The sequence below is a fragment of the Telmatherina bonti genome, assembly GCF_933228915.1.
Source record: "Telmatherina bonti genome assembly, chromosome: 23".
NCBI lineage: Eukaryota > Metazoa > Chordata > Actinopteri > Atheriniformes > Telmatherinidae > Telmatherina > Telmatherina bonti.
The window spans coordinates 30,422,016-30,435,246 of NC_136632.1; the positions used below are offsets into that span (position 1 = coordinate 30,422,016).

The following is a 13,231-nucleotide window of genomic DNA, read 5'->3' on the forward strand; positions in this document are numbered from 1 at the left end:
CTCATGGACAGGTGAGGGACAGGTTCGTTAGTCTCATGGACAGGTGAGGGACAGGTTCGTTAGTCTCATGGACAGGTGAGGGACAGGTTCGTTAGTCTCATGGACAGGTGAGGGACAGGTTCGTTAGTCTCATGGACAGGTGAGGGACAGGTTCGTTAGTCTCATGGACAGGTGAGGGACAGGTTCGTTAGTCTCATGGACAGGTGAGGGACAGGTTCGTTAGTCTCATGGACAGGTGAGGGACAGGTTCGTTAGTCTCATGGACAGATGAGGGACAGGTTTGTTAGTCTCATGGACAGGTGAGGGACAGGTTCGTTAGTCTCATGGACAGGTGAGGGACAGGTTCGTTAGTCTCATGGACAGGTTCGTTAGTCTCATGAACAGGTGAGGGACAGGTTCGTTAGTCTCATGGACAGGTGAGGGACAGGTTTGTTACTCTCATGGACAGGTGAGGGACAGGTTCGTTAGTCTCATGGACAGGTTCGTTAGTCTCATGGACAGGTGAGGGACAGGTTCGTTAGTCTCATGGACAGGTGAGGGACAGGTTCGTTAGTCTCATGGACAGGTGAGGGACAGGTTCGTTAGTCTCATGGACAGGTGAGGGACAGGTTCGTTAGTCTCATGGACAGGTGAGGGACAGGTTCGTTACTCTCATGGACAGGTGAGGGACAGGTTCGTTAGTCTCATGGACAGGTGAGGGACAGGTTCGTTAGTCTCATGGACAGGTGAGGGACAGGTTCGTTAGTCTCATGGACAGGTGAGGGACAGGTTCGTTAGTCTCATGGACAGGTGAGGGAATGGTTCGTTAGTCTCATGGACAGATGAGGGACAGGTTCGTTAGTCTCATGGACAGGTGAGGGACAGGTTCGTTAGTCTCATGGACAGGTGAGGGACAGGTTCGTTAGTCTCATGGACAGGTGAGGGACAGGTTCGTTACTCTCATGGACAGGTGAGGGACAGGTTCGTTAGTCTCATGGACAGGTGAGGGACAGGTTCGTTAGTCTCATGGACAGGTGAGGGACAGGTTTGTTACTCTCATGGACAGGTGAGGGACAGGTTCGTTAGTCTCATGGACAGGTGAGGGACAGGTTCGTTAGTCTCATGGACAGGTGAGGTACAGGTTCGTTAGTCTCATGGACAGGTGAGGGACAGGTTCGTTAGTCTCATGGACAGGTGAGGGACAGGTTCGTTAGTCTCATGGACAGGTGAGGGAGAGGTTTGTTACTCTCATGGACAGGTGAGGGACAGGTTCGTTAGTCTCATGGACAGGTTCGTTAGTCTCATGGACAGGTGAGGGACAGGTTCGTTAGTCTCATGGACAGGTGAGGGACAGGTTCGTTAGTCTCATGGACAGGTGAGGGACAGGTTCGTTAGTCTCATGGACAGGTGAGGGACAGGTTCGTTAGTCTCATGGACAGGTGAGGGACAGGTTCGTTAGTCTCATGGACAGGTGAGGGACAGGTTCGTTAGTCTCATGGACAGGTGAGGGACAGGTTCGTTAGTCTCATGGACAGGTGAGGGACAGGTTCGTTAGTCTCATGGACAGATGAGGGACAGGTTTGTTAGTCTCATGGACAGGTGAGGGACAGGTTTGTTAGTCTCATGGACAGGTGAGGGACAGGTTCGTTAGTCTCATGGACAGGTGAGGGACAGGTTCGTTAGTCTCATGGACAGGTTCGTTAGTCTCATGAACAGGTGAGGGACAGGTTCGTTAGTCTCATGGACAGGTGAGGGACAGGTTTGTTACTCTCATGGACAGGTGAGGGACAGGTTCGTTAGTCTCATGGACAGGTTCGTTAGTCTCATGGACAGGTGAGGGACAGGTTCGTTAGTCTCATGGACAGGTGAGGGACAGGTTCGTTAGTCTCATGGACAGGTGAGGGACAGGTTCGTTAGTCTCATGGACAGGTGAGGGACAGGTTCGTTAGTCTCATGGACAGGTGAGGGACAGGTTCGTTACTCTCATGGACAGGTGAGGGACAGGTTCGTTAGTCTCATGGACAGGTGAGGGACAGGTTCGTTAGTCTCATGGACAGGTGAGGGACAGGTTCGTTAGTCTCATGGACAGGTGAGGGACAGGTTCGTTAGTCTCATGGACAGGTGAGGGACAGGTTCGTTAGTCTCATGGACAGGTGAGGGACAGGTTCGTTAGTCTCATGGACAGGTGAGGGAATGGTTCGTTAGTCTCATGGACAGATGAGGGACAGGTTCGTTAGTCTCATGGACAGGTGAGGGACAGGTTCGTTAGTCTCATGGACAGGTGAGGGACAGGTTCGTTAGTCTCATGGACAGGTGAGGGACAGGTTCGTTACTCTCATGGACAGGTGAGGGACAGGTTCGTTAGTCTCATGGACAGGTGAGGGACAGGTTCGTTAGTCTCATGGACAGGTGAGGGACAGGTTTGTTACTCTCATGGACAGGTGAGGGACAGGTTCGTTAGTCTCATGGACAGGTGAGGGACAGGTTCGTTAGTCTCATGGACAGGTGAGGTACAGGTTCGTTAGTCTCATGGACAGGTGAGGGACAGGTTCGTTAGTCTCATGGACAGGTGAGGGACAGGTTCGTTAGTCTCATGGACAGGTGAGGGACAGGTTTGTTACTCTCATGGACAGGTGAGGGACAGGTTCGTTAGTCTCATGGACAGGTGAGGGAAAGGTTTGTTAGTCTCATGGACAGGTGAGGGACAGGTTCGTTAGTCTCATGGACAGGTGAGGGACAGGTTCGTTAGTCTCATGGACAGGTGAGGGACAGGTTCGTTAGTCTCATGGACAGGTGAGGGACAGGTTCGTTAGTCTCATGGACAGGTGAGGGACAGGTTCGTTAGTCTCATGGACAGGTGAGGGACAGGTTCGTTAGTCTCATGGACAGGTGAGGGACAGGTTCGTTAGTCTCATGGACAGGTGAGGGACAGGTTCGTTAGTCTCATGGACAGATGAGGGACAGGTTCGTTAGTCTCATGGACAGGTGAGGGACAGGTTCGTTAGTCTCATGGACAGGTGAGGGACAGGTTCGTTGGTCTCATGGACAGGTTCGTTAGTCTCATGGACAGGTGAGGGACAGGTTCGTTAGTCTCATGGACAGGTGAGGGACAGGTTTGTTACTCCCATGGACAGGTGAGGGACAGGTTCGTTAGTCTCATGGACAGATGAGGGACAGGTTCGTTAGTCTCATGGACAGGTGAGGGACAGGTTCGTTAGTCTCATGGACAGGTTCGTTAGTCTCATGGACAGGTGAGGGACAGGTTCGTTAGTCTCATGGACAGGTGAGGGACAGGTTCGTTAGTCTCATGGACAGGTGAGGGACAGGTTCGTTAGTCTCATGGACAGGTTCGTTAGTCTCATGGACAGGTGAGGGACAGGTTCGTTAGTCTCATGGACAGGTGAGGGACAGGTTCGTTAGTCTCATGGACAGGTGAGGGACAGGTTCGTTAGTCTCATGGACAGGTGAGGGACAGGTTCGTTAGTCTCATGGACAGGTGAGGGACAGGTTCGTTAGTCTCATGGACAGGTGAGGGACAGGTTCGTTAGTCTCATGGACAGATGAGGGACAGGTTCGTTAGTCTCATGGACAGGTGAGGGACAGGTTCGTTAGTCTCATGGACAGGTGAGGGACAGGTTCGTTAGTCTCATGGACAGGTGAGGGACAGGTTTGTTAGTCTCATGGACAGGTGAGGGACAGGTTCGTTAGTCTCATGGACAGGTGAGGGACAGGTTCGTTAGTCTCATGGACAGGTGAGGGACAGGTTTGTTACTCTCATGGACAGGTGAGGGACAGGTTCGTTAGTCTCATGGACAGGTGAGGGACAGGTTCGTTAGTCTCATGGACAGGTGAGGGACAGGTTCGTTAGTCTCATGGACAGGTGAGGGACAGGTTCGTTAGTCTCATGGACAGGTGAGGGACAGGTTCGTTAGTCTCATGGACAGGTTCGTTAGTCTCATGGACAGGTGAGGGACAGGTTCGTTAGTCTCATGGACAGGTGAGGGACAGGTTTGTTACTCTCATGGACAGGTGAGGGACAGGTTCGTTAGTCTCATGGACAGATGAGGGACAGGATCGTTAGTCTCATGGACAGGTGAGGGAAAGGTTCGTTAGTCTCATGGACAGGTGAGGGACAGGTTCGTTAGTCTCATGGACAGGTGAGGGACAGGTTCGTTAGTCTCATGGACAGGTGAGGGACAGGTTCGTTAGTCTCATGGACAGGTGAGGGACAGGTTCGTTAGTCTCATGGACAGGTGAGGGACAGGTTCGTTAGTCTCATGGACAGGTTCGTTAGTCTCATGGACAGGTGAGGGACAGGTTCGTTAGTCTCATGGACAGGTGAGGGACAGGTTTGTTACTCTCATGGACAGGTGAGGGACAGGTTCGTTAGTCTCATGGACCGATGAGGGACAGGTTCGTTAGTCTCATGGACAGGTGAGGGAAAGGTTCGTTAGTCTCATGGACAGGTGAGGGAAAGGTTCGTTAGTCTCATGGACAGGTTCGTTAGTCTCATGGACAGGTGAGGGACAGGTTCGTTAGTCTCATGGACAGGTGAGGGACAGGTTCGTTAGTCTCATGGACAGGTGAGGGACAGGTTCGTTAGTCTCATGGACAGGTGAGGGACAGGTTCGTTAGTCTCATGGACAGGTTCGTTAGTCTCATGGACAGGTGAGGGACAGGTTCGTTAGTCTCATGGACAGGTGAGGGACAGGTTCGTTAGTCTCATGGACAGGTGAGGGACAGGTTCGTTAGTCTCATGGACAGGTGAGGGACAGGTTTGTTACTCTCATGGACAGGTGAGGGACAGGTTCGTTAGTCTCATGGAGAGGTGAGGGACAGGTTCGTTAGTCTCATGGACAGGTGAGGGACAGGTTCGTTAGTCTCATGGACAGGTGAGGGACAGGTTCGTTAGTCTCATGGACAGGTGAGGGACAGGTTCGTTAGTCTCATGGACAGGTTCGTTAGTCTCATGGACAGGTGAGGGACAGGTTCGTTAGTCTCATGGACAGGTGAGGGACAGGTTTGTTACTCTCATGGACAGGTGAGGGACAGGTTCGTTTGTCTCATGGACAGATGAGGGACAGGTTCGTTAGTCTCATGGACAGATGAGGGACAGGTTCGTTAGTCTCATGGACAGGTGAGGGAAAGGTTCGTTAGTCTCATGGACAGGTTCGTTAGTCTCATGGACAGGTGAGGGACAGGTTCGTTAGTCTCATGGACAGGTGAGGGACAGGTTCGTTAGTCTCATGGACAGGTGAGGGACAGGTTCGTTAGTCTCATGGACAGGTGAGGGACAGGTTCGTTAGTCTCATGGACAGGTTCGTTAGTCTCATGGACAGGTGAGGGACAGGTTCGTTAGTCTCATGGACAGGTGAGGGACAGGTTCGTTAGTCTCATGGACAGGTGAGGGACAGGTTCGTTAGTCTCATGGACAGGTGAGGGACAGGTTTGTTACTCTCATGGACAGGTGAGGGACAGGTTCGTTAGTCTCATGGAGAGGTGAGGGACAGGTTCGTTAGTCTCATGGACAGGTGAGGGACAGGTTCGTTAGTCTCATGGACAGGTGAGGGACAGGTTCGTTAGTCTCATGGACAGGTGAGGGACAGGTTCGTTAGTCTCATGGACAGGTTCGTTAGTCTCATGGACAGGTGAGGGACAGGTTCGTTAGTCTCATGGACAGGTGAGGGACAGGTTTGTTACTCTCATGGACAGGTGAGGGACAGGTTCGTTTGTCTCATGGACAGATGAGGGACAGGATCGTTAGTCTCATGGACAGGTGAGGGAAAGGTTCGTTAGTCTCATGGACAGGTGAGGGACAGGTTCGTTAGTCTCATGGACAGGTGAGGGACAGGTTCGTTAGTCTCATGGACAGGTGAGGGACAGGTTCGTTAGTCTCATGGACAGGTGAGGGACAGGTTCGTTAGTCTCATGGACAGGTTCGTTAGTCTCATGAACAGGTGAGGGACAGGTTCGTTAGTCTCATGGACAGGTGAGGGACAGGTTTGTTACTCTCATGGACAGGTGAGGGACAGGTTCGTTAGTCTCATGGACAGATGAGGGACAGGTTCGTTAGTCTCATGGACAGGTGAGGGAAAGGTTCGTTAGTCTCATGGACAGGTTCGTTAGTCTCATGGACAGGTGAGGGACAGGTTCGTTAGTCTCATGGACAGGTGAGGGACAGGTTCGTTAGTCTCATGGACAGGTGAGGGACAGGTTCGTTAGTCTCATGGACAGGTGAGGGACAGGTTCGTTAGTCTCATGGACAGGTTCGTTAGTCTCATGGACAGGTGAGGGACAGGTTCGTTAGTCTCATGGACAGGTGAGGGACAGGTTCGTTAGTCTCATGGACAGGTGAGGGACAGGTTCGTTAGTCTCATGGACAGGTTCGTTAGTCTCATGAACAGGTGAGGGACAGGTTCGTTAGTCTCATGGACAGGTGAGGGACAGGTTTGTTACTCTCATGGACAGGTGAGGGACAGGTTCGTTAGTCTCATGGACAGATGAGGGACAGGTTCGTTAGTCTCATGGACAGGTGAGGGACAGGTTCGTTAGTCTCATGGACAGATGAGGGACAGGTTCGTTAGTCTCATGGACAGGTGAGGGAAAGGTTCGTTAGTCTCATGGACAGGTTCGTTAGTCTCATGGACAGGTGAGGGACAGGTTCGTTAGTCTCATGGACAGGTGAGGGACAGGTTCGTTAGTCTCATGGACAGGTGAGGGACAGGTTCGTTAGTCTCATGGACAGGTGAGGGACAGGTTCGTTAGTCTCATGGACAGGTGAGGGACAGGTTCGTTAGTCTCATGGACAGGTTCGTTAGTCTCATGGACAGGTGAGGGACAGGTTCGTTAGTCTCATGGACAGGTGAGGGACAGGTTCGTTAGTCTCATGGACAGGTGAGGGACAGGTTCGTTAGTCTCATGGACAGGTTCGTTAGTCTCATGGACAGGTGAGGGACAGGTTCGTTAGTCTCATGGACAGGTGAGGGACAGGTTCGTTAGTCTCATGGACAGGTGAGGGACAGGTTCGTTAGTCTCATGGACAGGTGAGGGACAGGTTCGTTAGTCTCATGGACAGGTTCGTTAGTCTCATGGACAGGTGAGGGACAGGTTCGTTAGTCTCATGGACAGGTGAGGGACAGGTTCGTTAGTCTCATGGACAGGTGAGGGACAGGTTCGTTAGTCTCATGGACAGGTGAGGGACAGGTTCGTTAGTCTCATGGACAGGTTCGTTAGTCTCATGGACAGGTGAGGGACAGGTTCGTTAGTCTCATGGACAGGTGAGGGACAGGTTCGTTAGTCTCATGGACAGGTGAGGGACAGGTTCGTTAGTCTCATGGACAGGTTCGTTAGTCTCATGGACAGGTGAGGGACAGGTTCGTTAGTCTCATGGACAGGTTCGTTAGTCTCATGGACAGGTGAGGGACAGGTTCGTTAGTCTCATGGACAGGTGAGGGACAGGTTCGTTAGTCTCATGGACAGGTGAGGGACAGGTTCGTTAGTCTCATGGACAGGTGAGGGACAGGTTCGTTAGTCTCATGGACAGGTTCGTTAGTCTCATGGACAGGTGAGGGACAGGTTCGTTAGTCTCATGGACAGGTGAGGGACAGGTTCGTTAGTCTCATGGACAGGTGAGGGACAGGTTCGTTAGTCTCATGGACAGGTGAGGGACAGGTTCGTTAGTCTCATGGACAGGTTCGTTAGTCTCATGGACAGGTGAGGGACAGGTTCGTTAGTCTCATGGACAGGTGAGGGACAGGTTCGTTAGTCTCATGGACAGGTGAGGGACAGGTTCGTTAGTCTCATGGACAGGTGAGGGACAGGTTCGTTAGTCTCATGGACAGGTGAGGGACAGGTTCGTTAGTCTCATGGACAGGTGAGGGACAGGTTTGTTACTCTCATGGACAGGTGAGGGACAGGTTCGTTAGTCTCATGGACAGATGAGGGACAGGATCGTTAGTCTCATGGACAGGTGAGGGAAAGGTTCGTTAGTCTCATGGACAGGTGAGGGACAGGTTCGTTAGTCTCATGGACAGGTGAGGGACAGGTTCGTTAGTCTCATGGACAGGTGAGGGACAGGTTCGTTAGTCTCATGGACAGGTGAGGGACAGGTTCGTTAGTCTCATGGACAGGTTCGTTAGTCTCATGAACAGGTGAGGGACAGGTTCGTTAGTCTCATGGACAGGTGAGGGACAGGTTTGTTACTCTCATGGACAGGTGAGGGACAGGTTCGTTAGTCTCATGGACAGATGAGGGACAGGTTCGTTAGTCTCATGGACAGGTGAGGGAAAGGTTCGTTAGTCTCATGGACAGGTTCGTTAGTCTCATGGACAGGTGAGGGACAGGTTCGTTAGTCTCATGGACAGGTGAGGGACAGGTTCGTTAGTCTCATGGACAGGTGAGGGACAGGTTCGTTAGTCTCATGGACAGGTGAGGGACAGGTTCGTTAGTCTCATGGACAGGTTCGTTAGTCTCATGGACAGGTGAGGGACAGGTTCGTTAGTCTCATGGACAGGTGAGGGACAGGTTCGTTAGTCTCATGGACAGGTGAGGGACAGGTTCGTTAGTCTCATGGACAGGTGAGGGACAGGTTCGTTAGTCTCATGGACAGGTTCGTTAGTCTCATGGACAGGTGAGGGACAGGTTCGTTAGTCTCATGGACAGGTGAGGGACAGGTTCGTTAGTCTCATGGACAGGTGAGGGACAGGTTCGTTAGTCTCATGGACAGGTTCGTTAGTCTCATGGACAGGTGAGGGACAGGTTCGTTAGTCTCATGGACAGGTTCGTTAGTCTCATGGACAGGTGAGGGACAGGTTCGTTAGTCTCATGGACAGGTGAGGGACAGGTTCGTTAGTCTCATGGACAGGTGAGGGACAGGTTCGTTAGTCTCATGGACAGGTGAGGGACAGGTTCGTTAGTCTCATGGACAGGTTCGTTAGTCTCATGGACAGGTGAGGGACAGGTTCGTTAGTCTCATGGACAGGTGAGGGACAGGTTCGTTAGTCTCATGGACAGGTGAGGGACAGGTTCGTTAGTCTCATGGACAGGTGAGGGACAGGTTCGTTAGTCTCATGGACAGGTTCGTTAGTCTCATGGACAGGTGAGGGACAGGTTCGTTAGTCTCATGGACAGGTGAGGGACAGGTTCGTTAGTCTCATGGACAGGTGAGGGACAGGTTCGTTAGTCTCATGGACAGGTGAGGGACAGGTTCGTTAGTCTCATGGACAGGTTCGTTAGTCTCATGGACAGGTGAGGGACAGGTTCGTTAGTCTCATGGACAGGTGAGGGACAGGTTTGTTACTCTCATGGACAGGTGAGGGACAGGTTCGTTAGTCTCATGGACAGATGAGGGACAGGATCGTTAGTCTCATGGACAGGTGAGGGAAAGGTTCGTTAGTCTCATGGACAGGTGAGGGACAGGTTCGTTAGTCTCATGGACAGGTGAGGGACAGGTTCGTTAGTCTCATGGACAGGTGAGGGACAGGTTCGTTAGTCTCATGGACAGGTGAGGGACAGGTTCGTTAGTCTCATGGACAGGTTCGTTAGTCTCATGAACAGGTGAGGGACAGGTTCGTTAGTCTCATGGACAGGTGAGGGACAGGTTTGTTACTCTCATGGACAGGTGAGGGACAGGTTCGTTAGTCTCATGGACAGATGAGGGACAGGTTCGTTAGTCTCATGGACAGGTGAGGGAAAGGTTCGTTAGTCTCATGGACAGGTTCGTTAGTCTCATGGACAGGTGAGGGACAGGTTCGTTAGTCTCATGGACAGGTGAGGGACAGGTTCGTTAGTCTCATGGACAGGTGAGGGACAGGTTCGTTAGTCTCATGGACAGGTGAGGGACAGGTTCGTTAGTCTCATGGACAGGTTCGTTAGTCTCATGGACAGGTGAGGGACAGGTTCGTTAGTCTCATGGACAGGTGAGGGACAGGTTCGTTAGTCTCATGGACAGGTGAGGGACAGGTTCGTTAGTCTCATGGACAGGTTCGTTAGTCTCATGGACAGGTGAGGGACAGGTTTGTTACTCTCATGGACAGGTGAGGGACAGGTTCGTTAGTCTCATGGACAGATGAGGGACAGGTTCGTTAGTCTCATGGACAGATGAGGGACAGGTTCGTTAGTCTCATGGACAGGTGAGGGACAGGTTCGTTAGTCTCATGGACAGATGAGGGACAGGTTCGTTAGTCTCATGGACAGGTGAGGGAAAGGTTCGTTAGTCTCATGGACAGGTTCGTTAGTCTCATGGACAGGTGAGGGACAGGTTCGTTAGTCTCATGGACAGGTGAGGGACAGGTTCGTTAGTCTCATGGACAGGTGAGGGACAGGTTCGTTAGTCTCATGGACAGGTGAGGGACAGGTTCGTTAGTCTCATGGACAGGTGAGGGACAGGTTCGTTAGTCTCATGGACAGGTGAGGGACAGGTTCGTTAGTCTCATGGACAGGTTCGTTAGTCTCATGGACAGGTGAGGGACAGGTTCGTTAGTCTCATGGACAGGTGAGGGACAGGTTCGTTAGTCTCATGGACAGGTGAGGGACAGGTTCGTTAGTCTCATGGACAGGTGAGGGACAGGTTCGTTAGTCTCATGGACAGGTTCGTTAGTCTCATGGACAGGTGAGGGACAGGTTCGTTAGTCTCATGGACAGGTGAGGGACAGGTTCGTTAGTCTCATGGACAGGTGAGGGACAGGTTCGTTAGTCTCATGGACAGGTGAGGGACAGGTTCGTTAGTCTCATGGACAGGTGAGGGACAGGTTCGTTACTCTCATGGACAGGTGAGGGACAGGTTCGTTAGTCTCATGGACAGGTGAGGGACAGGTTCGTTAGTCTCATGGACAGGTGAGGGACAGGTTCGTTAGTCTCATGGACAGGTGAGGGACAGGTTCGTTAGTCTCATGGACAGGTTCGTTAGTCTCATGGACAGGTGAGGGACAGGTTCGTTAGTCTCATGGACAGGTGAGGGACAGGTTTGTTACTCTCATGGACAGGTGAGGGACAGGTTCGTTAGTCTCATGGACAGGTGAGGGACAGGTTCGTTAGTCTCATGGACAGATGAGGGACAGGATCGTTAGTCTCATGGACAGGTGAGGGACAGGTTCGTTAGTCTCATGGACAGGTGAGGGACAGGTGCATTGGTGGACAGACCCAGATGTGGACTCACGTTGAGCCAGTGGCCTCTGGACTCTGTGTCCGAGGACAATGGCAGCTCTCTGCAGATCCAGCCGGTTCAGGGTGGCGGCGGTCACCTCGGCCGAGACCCTCTCTCCACGTGGACCCTCAACAAAGTAAAAGACCTCCATGGGACGCTCTGGTCCAGACAGCCTGGACACCCGGACCACCTGAGACACAAGAAACAAACTGCATCCAGTCTGACTGCAGACCTGGTCTGAGCACCTGCTGGACAGGTGTGGAGGACATTTAGCTCCACAACGGACCGAGGGGAGAAGTTTCTGGAGCCGAAGACGCACCTGGACGCTTTGTTTGTCAAGGACTTGTAGGTCTGGGGACAGGAGGACATGAAGGTACCTGCAGACTGTTGTTGCCGAAAGCCGTAGCTCTCCTCCACCTCCGTCTGCTGGTCTCCTGCAGACCCTCCTCCAGCAGCAGGGCCAGGCGCCGCTCCAGGCGGGCTCTGAAGCTCCGCTGGACCACCAGCTGGTCCTGGACCTCCAGGAGGACTGAAAGGACACCACACACACATCTCACACACACCTGAGACACCTCACACACACCTGAGACACCTCACACACACCACACACACATCTCACACACACCTGAGACACCTCACACACACCTGAGACACCTCACACACACCACACACACATCTCACACACACCTGAGACACCTCACACACACCTGAGACACCTCACACACACCACACACACATCTCACACACACCTGAGACACCTCACACACACCTCACACACACCTGAGACTACTCACACACACATCTCACACACACCTGAGACACCTCACACACACCTGAGACACCTCACACACAACTCACACACACCTGAGACACCTCACACACACCTGAGACACCTCACACACACCTCACACACACCTCACACACACCTGAGACACCTCACACACACACCTGAGACTACTCACACACACACCTCACACACACCTGAGACACCTCACACACACCTGAGACACCTCACACACACACCTGAGACACCTCACACACACCTCACACACACCTGAGACACCTCACACACACCTGAGACACCTCACACACACCTCACACACACCTGAGACACCTCACACACACACCTGAGACATCTCACACACACCACACACACACCTGACACACACACCTCACACACACCTGAGACATCTTACACACACACCTGACACACACACCACACACACACCTGACACACCTCACACACCTCACACACACCTGAGACACCTCACACACACCTCACACACACCTGAGACACCTCACACACACACCTGAGACATCTCACACACACCTCACACACACCTGAGACACCTCACACACACACCTGACACACACACACCACACACACACCTGACACACCTCACACACCTCACACACACCTGAGACACCTCACACACACCTCACACACACCTGAGACACCTCACACACACACCTGAGACATCTCACACACACACCTGAGACACCTCACACACACACCTGAGACATCTCACACACACCTCACACACACCTGAGACACCTCACACACACACCTGAGACATCTCACACACACCTCACACACACCTGAGACACCTCACACACACCTCACACACACCTGAGACACCTCACACACACACCACACACACACACCTGACAAACACACCACACACACACCTGACACACCTCACACACACCTGAGACATCTCACACACACCACACACACACACACCTGACACACACACCACACACACACCTGACACACCTCACACACACCTGAGACATCTCACACACACCTCACACACACCTGAGACATCTCACACACACCACACACACACCTGACACACACACCTCACACACACCTCACACACACACACCTCACACACACCACACACACACCTGACACACACACCTCACACACACACACCTCACACACACACCTCACACACACACCTCACACACACACACCTCACACACACCACACACACACACCTGACACACACACCTCACACACACACACCTCACACACACCTCACACCTCACACACACCTCACACACACACACCTCACACACACCTCACACACACACCTGAGACAC

At 52.5% G+C, this 13,231-nt stretch overlaps 1 protein-coding gene across 1 annotated transcript in view; it reads right to left on the minus strand.

Annotated features, from left to right (window-relative positions):
• LOC306773581 (UPF0606 protein KIAA1549) overlaps positions 1 to 13,231 on the minus strand; it is a gene marked incomplete at both ends in the record, with an annotated part of 124,866 nt that overhangs the window by 72,316 nt on the left and 39,319 nt on the right. The window contains 2 exons of the mRNA XM_079263436.1: positions 11,135 to 11,312; positions 11,500 to 11,651. Coding sequence (XP_079119562.1) covers positions 11,135 to 11,312; positions 11,500 to 11,651 — 330 coding nt within the window. The remainder of the gene's footprint in view (positions 1 to 11,134; positions 11,313 to 11,499; positions 11,652 to 13,231) is intronic.